Genomic DNA, 18,157 nt, shown 5'->3' with positions numbered 1-18,157 from the left:
GAATCTGGGAGACCAGTTTGTTTGAGTAGGAATTAGATGAATGGAATAAACCTCAGAGAACTAAGGGGGAGAACTAAAACTCAGGATTATTCAATAAGCCTAGTCAGTGATATATTAGGCACTATGATAAGTGATTTGATAAAGTACTATGATAAGATACATAGATTACATATGATGTAATTCTTTCTTGCAAAGGCTTACATTATTTTTTAAAATTCTGAGCATAATAAATTCCAAATAAGGTATTTTCATATGAATAGTAGAGCAGAAAAAGATTGTACATGAAACTGCAGATCAGTGTTTGTAAAGCTTGCTTTTCTTTTCAACTATATTAAAAAGGCAACCAAGAGCTTTTTTTTTCCCCTGGTTTTTCTTCTGGTTTTTTCATCTGTATTGAAAAAATGTCTTAGTGATTCTTCCCTCTCTTTTGTCTTTCATGGGAGTGGGGGAAAAGAAAGAAAGACAAAGCCTTTGTAACAGATATGCATGGTCAGGCAAAACAGATTCCCATATTGGCTGCCTTATTCTACCTTTCATGCAGGTAATCTGATATAGTTAGTATTTTTTCCACTATGCCATGAAAATTCATCCTAAGAGTTTACCTTTTAGACTACAGATTACACTCATAACTATATGTGCACATAAGAGTACTTTGTTGTATTTTCCTGGCCAAATTTTTATTTCTATTATTCAGTAAATGCCTATTTTTAATGTAATTCATATATTTACAGGCTTCATGCAGTTTATTCAGTCAGTTCCTGTTGCTGAAGTTCTTGATACTGAAGGAAGTATTCAGGTACTACTTCTATTTCATTCACTACTATTACTTTGTAAAGTATCAGATTAATGTAATAAAAGATAAAGACCTCTCCAATTTTTGTATCCAGTAAGCATGTGGATTAGAGATTTTTGTTCATTTTAGTCCATTTCAACCTGATTGAACCTGCTAGAACTTTCTTTTACCTTTCTGACAGATACTTCAAAAGCTTAGATCACCTTTCTTTTAGGTTGAAGAGGAGTGCCTAAGTTTGGGCCCAAGGATAGAGCTCAGAAAATAACAATAAGAAGGCCCTGAAGCCTAGGGCATCATTCTTCACACCTTGGGACTGGAATCTACTGTATACTAATAGCTATAAAAAATAAAATAAAACTAAAATGAGTAAGCAAAGGAGAAAGAACCCAACCATAGATAGCTACTATGGGGATAGAGAAGATTTGGATTCATATTCAGAAGAAAATAGTAGATAGAACTAAAAAAAGACACTCCTTTTTCAGTGAAAAACTGTTAAATGGTCAAAAAGGGTTCTTGGAAGAACTTAAAAAGGATTTTAAAAATTAGTTAAGAGAGATCAAGGAGAAATTAGGGAAAAAAAAAACAAGAGCAATCCAAGAAAATCAAGTTAACTATAAAAAGAAAGTTAACCAACTGGAAAAAGAGAATCAGAAACTTAGTGAAGAAAATAATTCCTTGAAAACTAGAATTGGGCAAGGGGAAGCTAAGAACATTATAAGGCATCAAGAAATAATAATAAAAATTAAAAGAATGAAAACATAGAAGAGAATGTGGAACATCTCATCAGAAAAACAACTGATATTGAAAACAGATCAAGGGGAGACAATAGGAACAGTTACACTACCTGAAAGTTATGAACAAAAAAAGAATCTTGATACAAGAAATTGTTAAGGAAAATTGCCCTGAAATACAAAAACAGGAAGGTGAGATAAAAACAGAAAAAATCTACTGATCACCACTTGAATGAGTTTCCCAGAGGAAAGCTTACAGGAATATCATAGCCAAATTTTAAAGCTCCGCTATAAAGTAGAAAATGTTGCAAGCAATAAGAAAAAAAAAATTCATGGAGCAACAATCAGAATTACACAAGTTTTAGCAGCTTCTGTATTGAAGGACTATAGGTCCTTCAATAGTTTTACAATACTATATTTCACAAAAGAACTGAGGTTATGATCAAGGTTACCTTACCTAGCAAAGTTAAGTATAGTTCTGAATGAAAAAAGACATCGGACATTTAACACATTGAAAAACTTTCAGGTATTTGTAACAAAAAGAGCAGAACTTAATGGAAAATTCAATATATAAGATCAAGAACTATAAGGTAAACATTAAGAACTATAAGGTAAACATTAAAGATCAATTATAAGGGACTCAATAAGATCTTACATTTGAAAATGTTATCAATCTTGTGGTTGTCATTATTTGGATAGTTTAAAAGAAGGCTTTGGGCTAAACTATGTATGATGGCATAATTCTAAAAAAAAATAAACTGTAGGGAGAGGCAAAAAGGAGTAATTATCTCATACAAATGAGGCATGAAAGGAAGAAATGATACAGAAAGAATAAGTTAGAGTGGAGGGCTGGTAGTGCTGGAACCTTACCCTCATCAAAAAGAGGTTAAAGAGAGAAAACAACATGTTTATTTGGAAAGAGGATATGAGCCTTCTAAATTTAGAAAGAAATGGTGACTAGGAGATAGGATAAGGAGTAGGCTTTTAGAAAGGTATGTAGATAAGAACTATGGGGGGCAGGAAAAGGGAGATTATGGAGGAGAGTTGGGGGAGAGTTTAAGGGAGGGATTCTTATAGGGATGAGTAAATTAAGGAATAGGAGGGCAAGAGGTAGAAGTAGTTTAGATGAGTGAGGAGGGATAGGATAAATAGAGTGAGAAGGACAGTGAGGAAAAATAGGAGGGAGGGAAATACACAAGTAATTGTAACTTTAATATAAATGGGATGAATTTACCCACAAAATAGAAATGGATAGAAGAATTAATTAAAAATTTGAAATTCAACAATCTGGTATTTTCAGGAAACAATAAAAGTGAAAGTTACACAAAAAGTTAAAATAAAAGACAGGAGTATAATTTATTATGTAAAAAAAAGAGCAGGGGTAGTAATCATCTCAGACTAAGTTAAAGCTAAAATAGACTTAATTAAAAGAGAAAAAAATAGCGGAAACTACACTATAGGTGTAACCAATATCATTCAGGTCTCATTTCTCAAATAAAAGAACTTTTGTCAAAATTATAAGAATACATATCATACCACAGTTGATAAATGGTCAAAGGATATGTACAGGCAGTTTTTTGAGGAAGAAATCAAAACTAATGTAATCTTATGAAAAAATGCTCTAAATAATTATTTATTAGAGAACTTTGATATCACCTTATACCTATCAGATTGGCTAAAATGATAGATGCCCTTCAATTGGGGAATGGTTAAGCAAGCTATGTTTATATGATTGTGATGGAATACTACTATGTTATAAGAAATGATAAGCTGATTGATTTAGAAAAACAGATAGACTTGGACATATGAAGGAAGATGCTATCCACCTCCAAAGAAAGAACTGCTAAATAGAAATATGCATAGTACATGTATGCATATGTGTGTGTATGTTTGTTTATAGATATGTACAAATTATGTAGATGTTTGCATTTAATTTTAGCCTTCTCTTGGACAGGGGGCAAGAGGCAGGGAAATAAAAAGTCCACAGCAGAGAACAAGAGAAAACCTAGAAGGAAGCATAGAAAAGAGCTGAGCAGCTTTGAAAACAATGTGTAGTACTTATTACAAAGGTTTTCTTGAAATGGAAACTTACTGTTTTATTTTGAATCCCCTCTTATCTTCTTTGTATGTGAAATGGCTTTTTTTTCTTTTCTCCTTTTGTATTTAAGTTTAAAATGAATAATATTTTTTTAAGGATTATTATGAGGGTGTTAACTTTGTGGTTCCAGAAACCTAGAATTTGAGAGATATAGTGATTGCTGACCTTAGATATCATCTATTCTAATACTCTAATTTTGTAGGTAAGGAAATGCAGGTCCAGGGTATAACTTGCCTAAACAGAACCCAGGTTTGCTGAATCCTAGTCCATTTTTCTTTTCACCACAGTAAACTGAAAAGGAGGTAGGATAAATAATAAATATTTTATTTGATTATGTGATTGGAGGCAGCATGTCATATTGATTAAGAGTGTTGGATTTAGAATCAAGAAGGCTTGAGTTTAAGTGTATGGAGTTGCATTAGTGGGGAGAGTCCCTGTGCTCAGAATATCAGCTGTTTCTTTCACATGATGTGAACTATAAAACCTGAATTTGATGAGGAACTGTGCTAAGCAATTTGTCATTAAAAAAAAAAGTATAGAATGTGGTATTTAGAATAAATTGACAAGTTTTAAGATTTTATATGTGGGTAATGATTGGACCTCAAAGATGGTATAAGAATTCTGCATTGAGGGAAGCATGAACAGATCAGAAATGTGGTGGTTTTTTGGAAGTCTTCAGTCTTATTAATTGCTCATGTGATTCCTTTTTTTAACTGCTAAAATTTAGCATTTTTATTATTTTTGTATTTAGGTTTCATTTTATTGATTTTTTTTAAAAGCAAAAACATTTCAGTGTATTTCTACTTAAAAGGTAATTTTAAAATTCAATGTTCATATTGCAGAGAATAATAAAACAAAGAGAGAAAATAGGATGAGACGTATAGCACTAAAACATAATTTACTTTGCTTTGCCATGGTTATTGTTTTCTCATGGTGTGGTTGTACCAGCACATATATTCTTATGTTTAGTCTTGACAGTCCTCTAAATAGGAAGACCAGATCCTGAGGAGTGTCCATTCTGTTGTCTCAGTATGATAACGTTAAAACCAAATCCTCTTTGCTCATTTAAAAAAAAATTCTTTACATTTTTGATGTTGTATCCTTCATTTGTTTCAGGATTGTGTTGAATAATTATGTAAATAATGTCCTTTCAGAACTTTTTTAGAAGATATGCCCCAAGTGAGAATGGACCTAATGGAATAAGTGCTGAAGTGATGGATACTTATGTTAAAAGCTGTGGTAAGTCTTAAAGTTATTACTTTATACTGATGTTCTTAAATATAGACAAGTAAGCTATCCCTTTGGTCTTAGGAAATAATGACATTCATATGCATTATTGATATAAATAACATTTTTTCTGAGGTGATGTCGCCACATCCATACCGTTTTAGAGCATGTTAAATCTTAAATGCTGCATGGGATTGTAGGAACAAAAACAAAGCACCAAAGCATCTTTTATGATGCTTGTGAACAGTGGTGAAAAAGAGCCTTTGTATTTTGCCAAGACAATAATAACACAGCATTAATTTAATTTAATTCTTTGTGAATGTGATGTTTGCTGGAGAAAATGTTCAAGGATCTATTCTGCAGCCTCATTTATTATATAGAAGCCTAATTCCTATGATTATCCAATAGATTAAATATTTTAGGAAAGAGGACTCTGCGATCTGATGACCCATTTTGCAGTCTATTACTTGAACTCAGTTATAACTGCAACAAATCTAATTTAACAAGTTTGTCCCTAAGAGAAAGAAGACAAGGCTTCCTGGTGGGGAATTTTTAACTAAAAAGGACCCATAAACCTCTTAGATAAGTGAAATCATTTTCATATTCAGCAAATATCCCTTGGGATTGAATGTTTTTGTTACTTCGTTAGAATTAACTTGAGTTCTGGAGGACTCCTAAATATCAAAGACTTATTTTCCAGAAAACCTCCCAACATATTTTAGAATAAGTGTTCAGTGATTAGGTTGCTTTCTAGGGATCAGCATCTCAGAATTCTAGATGTGTTATTGTAGGCTGTATTCTTGTATTATAAACAGAATTCACTAGTTGTTTTGAAAAAGGAATTATTAACTCTAGGCTTCACTAAGAAGAAACCCAGAATTGTAAATAATTAGCCTAATCCTAAATGCAAATTATCTTTTAAAGTAGGAGAAAATCATGTGGATAGATTATATTTCCTTTGTTCAAATGCATATGATTTAGAGACATTAGCTTTATGGTCAGGAAGGCCAGGGTACACGTTCCATTTCTGACACTTTTTGTGTATGTGACCCAGTATTAACTTTTCTGTGATGCAATTGACTCTTAAATACTCCTATATGCAGAATAATTGCCAATATACATAGGTTGAAAGTCTCTTCACTGAGAGTTTCTTCACTGTTGAAATCATAGGTCTGGTAAAGAAAAGAAAAGAAAAAGCTTCAAAATACCTTAGCACATCTTCTAGTATATACTGTCTTAAAAGCAATAATTTTATCATCCTAAACTTCAAAGTAATTATTAATATTCTCATAATTTTAACATATTTAATAATGGTGAATTTTCTTCCTTAATGTGTCATTCCTCATAAATATTCACTGAAAACTGATATTACATCTTCCTCGGTAAAGTAATTGAATAGAATGCCACTCATGTACTCTGGACATTTACTATTATGTATTTATATAATGGCTCATTCTCCCCAGAGATATATGAAATAAAATTGTATGCCTTTTGGTGTCATAATGTAATAATTAAAATTATTAAAACTAGTGGCATTCAAATTAGATCTTAGTCCTTTGAAATTATTAGACTTTGAAATTATATATTTTCTTATCACTGGATAACAAATATGGTGATTGACCTTTTTTTTTTTTATTATTTTATTCTACCTAGTATTTTTGGTATCTCTTAGAGTAGTGTGAAATAATCTAGTGTACCATACTGAGTTTGGTGGCATTTGGAGTGGTAATGCAACATTAAATCTATTAAATGGTTTATTAGTTTATTCAAAGGCAAGAATTCACAGCATCATTGAAGTAATCTAACCCCTTGGTGTTATAAATGAGAAAAACAAGTGTTTGTAATTTGTAATGGGCAAGAACCTGGTACAGGAAATTTAAAATCTACCCATGTATCTACCTGCTTAAGGAAATATGACGTTGATTTAGAGTGGGGGATTGTGTCTCTTGTTTACTTTTTTCATTTACAAAAGAAATAAAGTGGTGTTTTTTTTGCTTTTTGGAGGGAAGTTGGAGTTAAGTGACTTACCCAAGGTCACACAGCTAGTAAGTGTTAAGTATCTGAGGCTGGATTTGAACTCAGGTCTTCCTGACTCCAGGGCTGGTGCTCTATTCACTGCACCACCTAGCTGCCCCAAGAAATAAATTTTTAATATTTTATGTTCGGTGTCCTATCTCAAAAACATAATTTCTGATTTCTTAGGAACCTCTAATTTTCGAAATTCTTCTAGAAAAAAAATTTTCTTCTCCCTTAGTCTTTTTAAATTAATCTTTAATAATTGCATATATAATCATAGAATCTTAAAATTAGAAGGAGCATAAGAAGTAAAACTTCTGTATTATGAGCTTTTAGTCTTTTTTCATGTCATGGAATCCTTTGACAGTCCAATAAAACTTTTAGACCCCTTGTCAGAATAATACTTTTTTTTCTTTTTTTTTAAGCAATTGGGGTTAAGTAACTTGCTCAAGGTTATACGGCCAGTTATTTTTGTGTGGGTGCCTAGTATCTGAGGCCAGAACCGATCCTGGGTCTCCCGACGCCAGGGCTGATGCTCTTACTCACTGCGCCACCTGGCTGCCCCCCGAATAATACTTTAAAAAAAAATCTATGATTATAAAGGAAAGCCATTATATTGAAATAAAAATGTAGCTTTTTTTCTGTTCACATTCATAGATTCCCCCCCCCTCCAAAAAATCTTTCTACCTTTGGAAAGATACTTTGTAGTTTAGTAAACCCCATATTAGAAACATTTGCTTATCAGAACACTGAATTTTCCCTATGGAATATTCCATTGTTTATCCATCCTACACCTGAAAATCTCCAGTGTCAAGGAACCTCTAGAAGGGTCTTTTCCGTTTTTGTTCAGCCCAGGATATTTTTCTTCTCAAATAGAACAGAAATCTCCCTTCCTGTAGCTCATACCTATTGGTCCTAAATCATTCCTCTTGGGCCCAAGCAGAGCAATTTCAGAGCAATTTGAATTCCTTCAGATATATGGAAATCATCTTTTCCCTAGACTAAACATCCCCATCACCTATCACCATCATTGGGTTGTTCTCATCATCATGGTATTCCTTCTCTAACCCTGTTTTAGCTCATTTATGCTCTTAATTCTTATGGCATTCAGTATTTAATACAGTACACAGAATGTGGTCTAAAAAGGACCTTACAATGGGACTGACTCCTGCCTTCTATAAGAAGCTAATTTTACATTAGCTTTTTTGACTGCACTATTATTTATTGATACTAAGTTCCCAAGTCCTTTGAACATAAACTGCTTTCCAACCATATGTCTTCCTTTCCAATTTTTTGTCCAATTTACTTTTTTGCATGCCAGTCTTAAACATTACTCTAATCTCTATTAACTTCATTCTTGTTAACATGAACCTCAAAAGCTAAATGAACCTTTTGAAGACTTTATGAAGCTAAGTTTTATCATCTCTGTTACCTATTACCTCTAGCCTTGTATCATCTCTAAACTGGGTAAGCATGACATCTAGGCCTTCATCCCTATCACTGATAGCAAAAAAGAACCAAGAAAAGAGCCCTGTCATTTTACACTTGACATCTCCTTCTAACTTGTCATCAACCCATTAATCACTATTCTTTGTGTCCAGTCAGTCACGTACTAAATCTACCTAAGTGAGCTCTCATCAGCCTTAATCAGAGTGTTTAGAGTACTAATTTTAAAACAGTAACAACACTCTGTAGGCTTTATTTTATTGACAAGTCATTTACAAAAACAATAATCCCTCTGATCAAAAGGTATATGCATGGTAGATGAACAGAATTTCTAGGACTAACTTAAATCCTTTGCATTCTTTGTTTCCTGACATATATCCCTTTAAAATTGTTCAGTTCTTTCCTTGAATCTGTTGCCTACATCTGTTCTGTCTCTAGAATGTTCTAGACACTGCCTATTCAATTACCAGGCTCTTCCTAGTAAATCAAGATGTTGTTCTTTCCCACTACAACATTCCTAAGCTTAAAATTTTAAACTCTTGAATATTAAATATATTTGTCTTTTAACTTATACATAACTTAAATATGGCATTTATTTAGTGTATGAGCTATGACCAAACTAGTGTGATTGACTTCTTTTTTTAAACAAAATACCCAAATTTAAGGGGTGTTTTTTCATTTAAACTAGTTAGCTTAGGAGGGCAGTAATTGTTGCTCAAAACTTTTTTAAAAATATTTACTTGAAATTGCTTTTAAAACCTGACATATATCCTTTTGTATTATATCAATAGTAACAAATCCATGGAGGGTTAATTTGACCTTTTTCAAGAGAGCTAAAAGACTTTCTGAACTAAGTTTTCTTTAATAAAAGGTAGTTGAGCAAACTCAGTCTAAATCTGTTAGGAATAACTGTTAGGAAGTAGGACTGATTTTCTTGTGTAATTCATAAACCGTCTATGGAAGTGACTACAGAAGAATTGCAAAAATGTTTTGAGCTTTGGCAGCTTTATTGGATTAAAACTTATCTTCTGTAGTGAACTTCTTGAAGGCCAAGAAAACAATTGGTATGTATGTTTCAAAAACAAAATGAAAGCTTTCTCCCCCCCCTTCTCTCTCTGTCTCTCTGTCTCTCTCTCTGTCTCTTTTTCTATCTCCCCCCTCTCTCCCGGTTCTCTCTTTCTTCCTCTCTCTCCCCCTCTCCTCTCTTTCTCTCTCCCTTTCCCTCTCCCTCTCTTTCCTTTTATCTGTAGAGAGATATGCAAGTCTCTCTAAAGACAGAGATAGAAAACCTTTTTATAAGGAGATATCTATATGTTTGTTATTGTTTAGTTATTTTTCAATTGTGTCCTAACTCTTTGTGGTCCCTTTTGAGATTTTCTTGGCTGAGATAACTGCCATTTGCTTCTCCAGATCATTTTACAGATGAGGAAACCAAGGCAAGCAAGGTTAAGTGACTAGCCCAGGATCACACAGCTAATAAGTGTCAGGCCATATTGGAACTCAGGAAAGTGAGTCTTCTTAACTCCAATCCTAGTTTTTTATCCACTGTACCATCTAATTATAGAGACAGAAATAGAGATATTTCTATCTCTGTTTCTATATATTTATCTATATCTATACATATACATACATATATATGTATATACCCATACACACCTATACACATGTATACATACACATGCATGTACTTACATGCATACATATACATACACACATATATCACTAGGCAACCTTGATCTGCCTAGATGCCAATGTGTTTTTAAATTTTCAAATAATATCACTTCTTTCTCTATGGGCAGATCCTCCCACATACAACAAACTATTCAGCACAATTAGTAGTGATGTAGTAGAAAAAACAGTGACCTGAGGCTTAGAATCTTTGTGACTTTCAGTAAATCCCTTCTCCTTTTTTGGTCCAGTTTCCTCTTGTATAAAGTGGATAGCAGTCATTGTCTTGCTTGCCTCAGGCATAATTGTAAGGTGTGTGAAATCATGTATCTAAAAGTTCTTTGGGAACTGCAGAATTCCATATAAAAGGGAATAAACAGTGACTATACAAATCGCTGTTTACATACAGATCAGTTTGAACTGATTCATTTTCTAAGTTTTCAAAGCCCATTATCTAGTAAATATTATTGTTCAATAAGTTTCATGTGAGAGGAAGGGTATATTATTATACTATATCATAACTTGAATTTTCTCATAGACTCTTTCTTAAAGCATATTGACACATCCGTTCATTTTTAAGGTTTCTTGCATTTGGGCAGAACTGATTTGAAGATTTGCAGAAATAGTGTTAAAAGAATCTGATTATAGTTTATAATTATTGTTATTTTAGTCATAGGGAATACTGATATAGATGATAAAAGTTACAAAAGATGAGTTGCATCTTTAATTCACTGTCAGTTTCAAATTCTAGTTTTTCAAATTCTTTCTTAGCAGTGGAAGAAACACAAAAGCACAAAAGGAAGGAAAAAAAAAACAACAAAGGAAACTATATCCAGACTTTCTAACCCTTATCATGTCACTTTTCTTAATGGGTTAGAAGGAGTTCATAGCAATGGTGCTTAAAAGCCATTACCACTAAAATAAGTGCATCTATTTTCCCACCTGCTGTCAGTTCAGAAGATTCACAATTTAAAGAAAAAGCTCTTCAGCCATCTCTGTAATCTTAGCAGATAACAGTCCCTGCGATCTTATCAGGATGGTAACTTTATCTTTTGTATTTCTGTGGATACTTTTTGCTTTTTAGGGTGTTTTAAATTGTATCTATATTGAAATATAACACAGGCATAGTTTATAATTACATTTCCCGATATGTGATTTAACCTTTCAGCAGTTCTATAATTTTGCAAAATCATATCTTTGTTGCAAATACAGAGATTCTGCTTATTTCCAAATGGTACTTTTGTGGTATTAAAAAAATTACAGTAGTAGTAATAATAACCACTGGCATTTATGTAGTACTTTTAGTTTTTCAAATACTTTATATACATTATATAATTTTGTCCACAGAATGACCTGGCAAGGTAGGTACTCCACATATTATAATTGTTGAATTTAGCTTAAATTTATTATAAATTTAATTATATATGTAATTATATATATATATAATTACATATATAATTATAAAATAAATTAGTTTAAATTGTACTGAGCTTAAAAAGTAGTTAGATGACTTGCCCATGGTTACACAGTAAGTGTTGGAGGCAGGATAGTAATAACTATATTGTCATCATAATAGCATAAATTGCATTTACAGATTCTGACTTTGTTTTTAGTAATTTGCCTTTTGAATTGTCATTGCAGCTGGCTATTGTGTGATTACATATATCCTTGGAGTTGGAGACAGGCATTTGGACAACCTTTTACTCACAAAAACAGGTAATGAATCAAGGCTATTGATGTATTCATGATTTAACTTAGGAAAAGAGCAAATTTGTACAAAGTGTATAGAAGAGGTTCTCCTATACAGAATCATTGGTTAATTTTGGTTAATGGGATCACTGCTTATTTAAAGCACAAACCATAATAACTGATAACTTAATGGCCTTTTAGTTCAGCCTTCCATCTAATAGAGAAATCTCTAGTCTGTTGTATTTGCTTATCCTTCAACTTCATTATGTCATAGAACTGCTTACTCAGTTCTTAATGTATGGCACCAGTTGTTAAAGAATTAGTTCTTAAATGATATTGAGTCTTCTCTTTCACCCGTTTTTCCTCTTTTTTTCTCTCCAGCATAAAAGAAAAAAACATCTTCCTTTTTAAACACATTTATGCCTCATTGAAGTTTCTTTTACTAATCGTTAAACAACTCTAACCCCCTTAGCTCTTTTTCATATCACATAATTTCCAAATGTATAAAAAGGACTGTACAATCCTGCTAGTCTTGCTCTGGACACATTCTTTTTTCATGGTCTCGCTTAAATTTTGGTAACTGTACACATTGGCACAATACTTTTAAGTGTAATTCAACCAGCATAAGTATGGAAAGACTGTTGATTTCCATGAACTATAGTTATAAATCAATATCTGACACTGAAAATAATATTATTAGTAATATTACTAATATTGGTAATAATATAAGTAATATTATCAGTAAAACATTAGTTTTGTTCTACTTATGAGCTTGTGTGCCATATTCATGGTAGTGCTATCTTAAAAAACAAACAAACAACCCCTTTAAAACTTAGATACTAAGGAAGTCCACTGTTATAGTATTATAGACTTTAGTCTTGTTAAAATTACAAAGGCTAATTTTAAAAGGTTACAAGAGTATATAGAAGGTAGAACCAAAGTGGCAGAGTGATAGGAAGCAATGTATTGAGCTCCAAACACATCTTAAAATGCACCAGACTGAATCCTGATGGAAAAATTCAGGGGGAAAAAAATCACAGTGAGTCATACCCCAGCTTAGCATAGGAAGGCAAACAGGAATGTCTGGGGACACTAGGATCTGGTTTGGGGCAGGATCATACTCTGTACAGAGCCCTCCAGTGCACAGGGAGAGGCTGTGCACCAGGACAAAAAGAGGTCCCACATCCATGACAAGGCTCCATTGGACCCGTCTGAAGCCACTGATAAAGGGACAAGTGTGAACTGGCATTTCTGTCACCAACTACCCCTTTCCAGGTCACAGACCCAGGGCAGACTGAGAATGGGACCTCCTCAGTGGATTGGTGTTTGTTTATATTCCCATATTTGGATGCCCTGGACAGTATAAAAAGGAAGCTCAGAAATTAGTAGAAGCAGTGTGACTTAGATCCCAGCTTAGAGCAGGGTCTTACTTCTAGCATCTAACCCTGCCTACAGAAGAATAACCAGGGCAGGAACCTTGACCAAAGCGAAGCCTACAATTCTGCCACTTTGAAACAGCTTCATAGGGACAGAATCTGTCAGCAGTCTACTCTTGCTCAGACCCAAATCCAGGTTACAAACTTGGAGAACTCAGAGTGGTCGGTAGTACTCAGTCTTTGTTCTTGATAAGACTACTTTGCAGTGTTGAATACTTGCAAGTTCCTAGTCTTTCTCTGAGATCCTGAAATAACAACACTTAGTACTCCAAGAGAGGAGCAACAGGACCAGCCCAGACCTTCCTTCCAGAAATACGACGGAGCTTAGCCCTGACATAAAGTCTGAAATCAAAAAGTAGCCAGAAGAATAAGCAAATAAAAAAATGAACCTCACCATAATGAGCAATCAGGGAAGCAGGGATGCTCAAAGACAAATGTAAAGGAAAGAATGACTTCAAAATATCTACAGGCAAAAGCCTTGAAGTAAAACATGACCAGGGCAGAACATCAGCTATAATTCCTGGAAGAGATAAAGTGAAAGTTTAAAATAAGAATTAAAAAATTATAATTATTATTTTTTCATGAATGAAATGAAATGAGAATATGTGAGGGAAAAAAATGGAAAAGAAATGAGAGCTTTAGAAGAAAGAATTGGAAAAGGGAATTAACAGCTTGGCATAAGAGGTACTAAACTTTACCCAAGCAACAAAGAAGCCAAGTTCATGAAGCTACAAGAAATATGATAACAAAGTCAAAAGGCCAACCATAGAGAATAAAATGTCAGGTGTCTCATAGCAAATAGAGCTGTCCTGGAAAATAGGTATTGGAGAAAAAAATTTAAGAATCATTGAACTATCTGAATGCCATGACCAAAAGGAAAAAAGAACCTAGATGTCATATTTCAAAAAAATCTTAAAAACACACAGATCTCTTAGAATCAGAGGGCAAAGTAGATATAGAAAGAGACCATTGATTGCCTCCTAAAAGAAATCTGAAAATGAAAATTCCCAGGAATATCATAACCAGCATCCAGAGTTTCTAGGTCAAAGTAAAAATAAAGCAAACAACAAGAGAGAAGGAATTCAAATTCCAAGGAGCCAGTAAAGTTCCCACACTATTTAGCAGTCACAAGTATAAAGAAGAGAACGTGGAATATTGTTCCAGAAGGCAGAAAATAAGAGCTTACAGACAAGAATGAGAGCCAGTAAGACTGAGCATAATTCTGCAGGGGAAAAATGGACCTTTAATGGAAAAAAAAGAACTAAGTGTTCTTTCTTTGTTTGTTTGTTTTTTAATTTAAATGCTTTATTAACTGCTGATTTACATCATTCATTTCCGCCAGATTTTGAGTTACAAATTTTCTCCCCATTTTTCCCCCACCCATCCCCCCAAAACAGCAGTCCCACAGGATATCCCCACCTCCAATCTGCTCTCTCCCATATTTTCTCCCATACACGTTTCAACTTTTCCAGTGGATCTCTATGCCTCAGTGCCTGTATATCTTTTTTCTTAATTACATGTAAGATGGTATTAATAATAGTATATACACACACACACACATATATATATATATATATATATATATTTGAATATTTGATTTAAACTTTCAATTCCAGATTCATTCCCTTCCCCCCCCTGCCACCCACCCCCACTGGGGGGACAAGCAGTTCAGTATAGGTTGTACATGTGTGGCTAATGCAAAACAATAACATAGTAGATGTATTGTAAAAGACTGACTATATTTCCCTCCCTCCTATCCCACCTCACACTTGTTCTATTCTCTACTTTGATCCTGTCCCTTTTCAAAAGTGGGTGCTTCCAACTTCCCTCCCACCCAGCCTGCCCTCCCTTCCATCATCCCCCCTCACATCCCCTTCCCCCCCTATTCTCCTAGAGGGTGAAATCCCCTATTTAGTGTGTATTTCCCTCCCTTCTCAAGCCAGATTCAATAGGAATAAGGTTGACCTATTCCCTTTTGCCTTCCTATTCTTCCCCTCCATTGTAACCATTTTCCCTTGCCTCTTCTGTATGAGATAGTTTGCCCCACTCTGTCTCTCCCCATCTCCTCCCATTATATTCCTCTCACCTCTTAATTTCACCTTTTAAGTATCATCCCTTCCTGTTAAATTGGTCCTGTGCCCTCTATCTATGTATACCTGTAAACGTATATACACACATTCACATATGTATTCATATGCCCGAATACCTTCATATAAAGACATATATATATATATATATATTTTTTTTTTAATCCCTTCAACTACTGAGAAAAGTTTCATAGGTTACAATTATTGTTTTTCCATGTAGGAATGTTAATAGTTCAACTTTGGCCAGGTGGCTCAGCGAGCAAGAGCACCGGCTCCAGTGCCGGGACGACCCGGATCAAATCCGGGCCCAGACACCCAGCACCACACCCAGAAACAACAACCGGCCATGCAACCCCGAACAAGCCACTCAACCCCGATTGCTTAAAAAAAAAAAATAGTTCAACTTTGATAAGTTCCTTATGATTTCTTTTCCCTGTTTACCTTCTCATGCTACTCTTGCTTCTTGTATCTGAATGTCAAATTTTCTATTCAACTCTGGTTTTTTCAGCAAGAATGCTTGAAAGTCCTGTATTCCACTGAATGACCATATTTTCCCCTGAAACATGATACTCAGTTTTGCTGGGTAGGTGACTCTTGGTTTTAATCCCAGCTCCCTTGACCTCTGGAATATCACATTCTAGGCCCTTCAATCCCTCAGTGTAGAGGCTGCCAGATCCTGGGTTATCCTGATTGTGTTTCCACAATATTCAAATTGTTTCTTCCTGGCTGCTTGTAATATTCTCTCCTTAATCTGGGAATTCCGGAACCTTGCTATAATATTCCTAGGAGTTTTCTTTTTGGGATCTTTTTCAGGAGGTGATCGGTGGATTCTTTCAACCTCTATTTTGCCCTCTCGTTCTAAAACATCAGGGCAGTTTTCTTTGAGAACTTCCTGGAGGATGCTTTCCAGGCTCTTTACTTTGGTCATGGCTCTCAGGCAGTCCAATAATTTTTAAATTATCTCTCCTGGATCTATTTTCCAGGTCAGTGGTTTTTCCCATGAGATATTTCACATTGCCTTCTATTCTTTCATTTGTTTGGATCTGTTTAACAGCATCTTGATTTCTCATAAAGTCATTAGCTTCCATTGCTCCAATCTAATTCTGAAGCAATGATTCTCCTCAGTGAGCTTGAGATTCTTTTTCCATCTGGCAAATTCGACTTTTTAAGGCATTCTTCTCCTCATTGCTTTTTTGAGCCTCCTTTGCCATTTGAGTCAGTCTGTTTTTTAAGGTATTATTTTCTTCAGTCAGGCTGTTGACTCTCATTTCATAATTTTCTTGCATTGTTCTCATTTCTCTTCCCAATATTTCCTCCACTTCTCTTATCTGCTTCTTAAGGTCCTCTATGGCCTGTAACCAGCTTATATTTTCCTTTGAAGCTTTTGGTGCAGGAGTTCTGACTTCACTGTTTTCCTCCTGTTCTTTGCCTTGCTCCTTCTTATCCCCAAAATAGGAGTGTAATGTTGGAATCTGCTCATTTTGCCACTCAATGATTTGACTTTTGGGCTTTTGCCACAGTAGGACTCTGCCACCAGACAGGGGAGTTTTCGTCCCAAACGCTGGGGTTTCCTCAACTGCCGGAGGTATTAGATTGGTCTGAGGTCTCCACACGCTCTGGCAAGCTGGACACACACCCCAGGACCTCCACCCTAGACTGCAATCCAGATCCAAGCAGGTTAAAGCAAGAGCAATTACCCCTCAGACTGGTGCTTGGTCCCCCTACACTCTGCAGGCCAGGAGCTGAAGCTGCCACGTGGTGCTTAGTGGTTTCTCGCTCCAGGGGTAAAAGCCATGCACTCCCACTTCCTGGGTCCCAAAGTCCAGACTGCTCTGGCCTCTCACCTTGTCCTTTGCATCTCTGTATTGATAAATCTGGAAACGGCCACAGCTGCTGCTGATCTGGAATCCCTCTGGCTGGCGGCTGGTCAGGCCCGCCCTGGGGCTAAAGCCTTGGCGTGGGGCTGGGCTCAGCTCCCAGATCGCTGAGCTGGCCGATTCCTGCCGGCCTTCCCGGCTGTTCTCAGCGGGAGGTTAGCTTCTCTGTGTCATTTTGTGGGTTCTGCAGCTCCAAAGTTTGTTTAGAGTCCCCTTTTTACATGGATTGGGGAGGGTGGAAGCCCGGAGCCTCGGGAAGGTCGTGCTTCTACTCCGCCATCTTGGCTCCGCCCCTTCAGAAGAACTAAGTATTCTTGATAAAAAAAAAAAACCTGAACTGTGGAAAAACTTTGAAGTTCAAATGTAGGAGTGAAGAGAAACATAAAAAATTAGATATGCATAAACAATGAAAAAGCACTAAACAAGGATAAACTGCATTCAAACATGGGGAGAAGATACATGTATCCCATCTGAATTCTGTCTTCAGGGTTCACAGAGGCAGACCAGTTGACCAAGGACTCAGAGTGGTTCTATTAATCTTAATGACCTTAAGGACAGAGGGAAAGAGAAATACACTGAAGGTGAAGAAGAAGGGAAGTTGGGGAAAATTATCCTCACATAATGAGGGTGCCCAAGTATACCTATACAAATTACGAGGAGGGGTTGGAAGGGCCAGGGCTGACACTTGATCCCCACTGTCCTCTGAACAGACCAAAGAAAGAGCAACATACAAACATAGTTTGTCATAGAGATCCATTTCACTCAATAGGAAAATAAAAGGGAACGGGGAAAAGAGGGGAGGGAGAATTACAAGACAAATTATGGGAGGGATTGGTCTTCAGCAAAACAAACTCTAAGGATACACAAAAATATTTATAGCTCTTTTTGATGTGGCATAGAATGGGAATCTGAGGGGGTGCCCATAAATTGAGAGTTAAATAAACAAGTTATGGTATATGAATTTGATGGAATACTATGGTGCAGAACTCTCATCAATATAATGACCAACCAAGTTTTCAGAGGACTAACGATGAAACATGCCATCCACTTCCTAATAGTGAATTGTAGGACTCGGTATACAGAATGAGA

The 18,157-nt window shown here is 35.3% G+C and overlaps 1 protein-coding gene across 4 annotated transcripts in view; it reads left to right on the top strand.

The window, feature by feature from the left end:
* PIK3C3 (phosphatidylinositol 3-kinase catalytic subunit type 3) overlaps positions 1 to 18,157 on the top strand; it is a 188,709-nt gene that overhangs the window by 87,838 nt on the left and 82,714 nt on the right. For all 4 annotated transcript variants that reach the window (XM_069075552.1, XM_069075536.1, XM_069075528.1 and 1 more), the window contains 3 exons: positions 732 to 796; positions 4,777 to 4,861; positions 11,621 to 11,695. In XM_069075552.1, the coding sequence (XP_068931653.1) occupies positions 732 to 796; positions 4,777 to 4,861; positions 11,621 to 11,695 (225 nt within the window). The remainder of the gene's footprint in view (positions 1 to 731; positions 797 to 4,776; positions 4,862 to 11,620; positions 11,696 to 18,157) is intronic.

Source organism: Petaurus breviceps, unplaced genomic scaffold, assembly GCF_028583685.1.
Source record: "Petaurus breviceps papuanus isolate PSGF00001 unplaced genomic scaffold, PetGlider_PUasm1.0 151, whole genome shotgun sequence".
In the NCBI taxonomy this organism is placed as follows: domain Eukaryota; kingdom Metazoa; phylum Chordata; class Mammalia; order Diprotodontia; family Petauridae; genus Petaurus; species Petaurus breviceps.
This window is presented reverse-complemented; position numbering and strand designations above follow the sequence as displayed.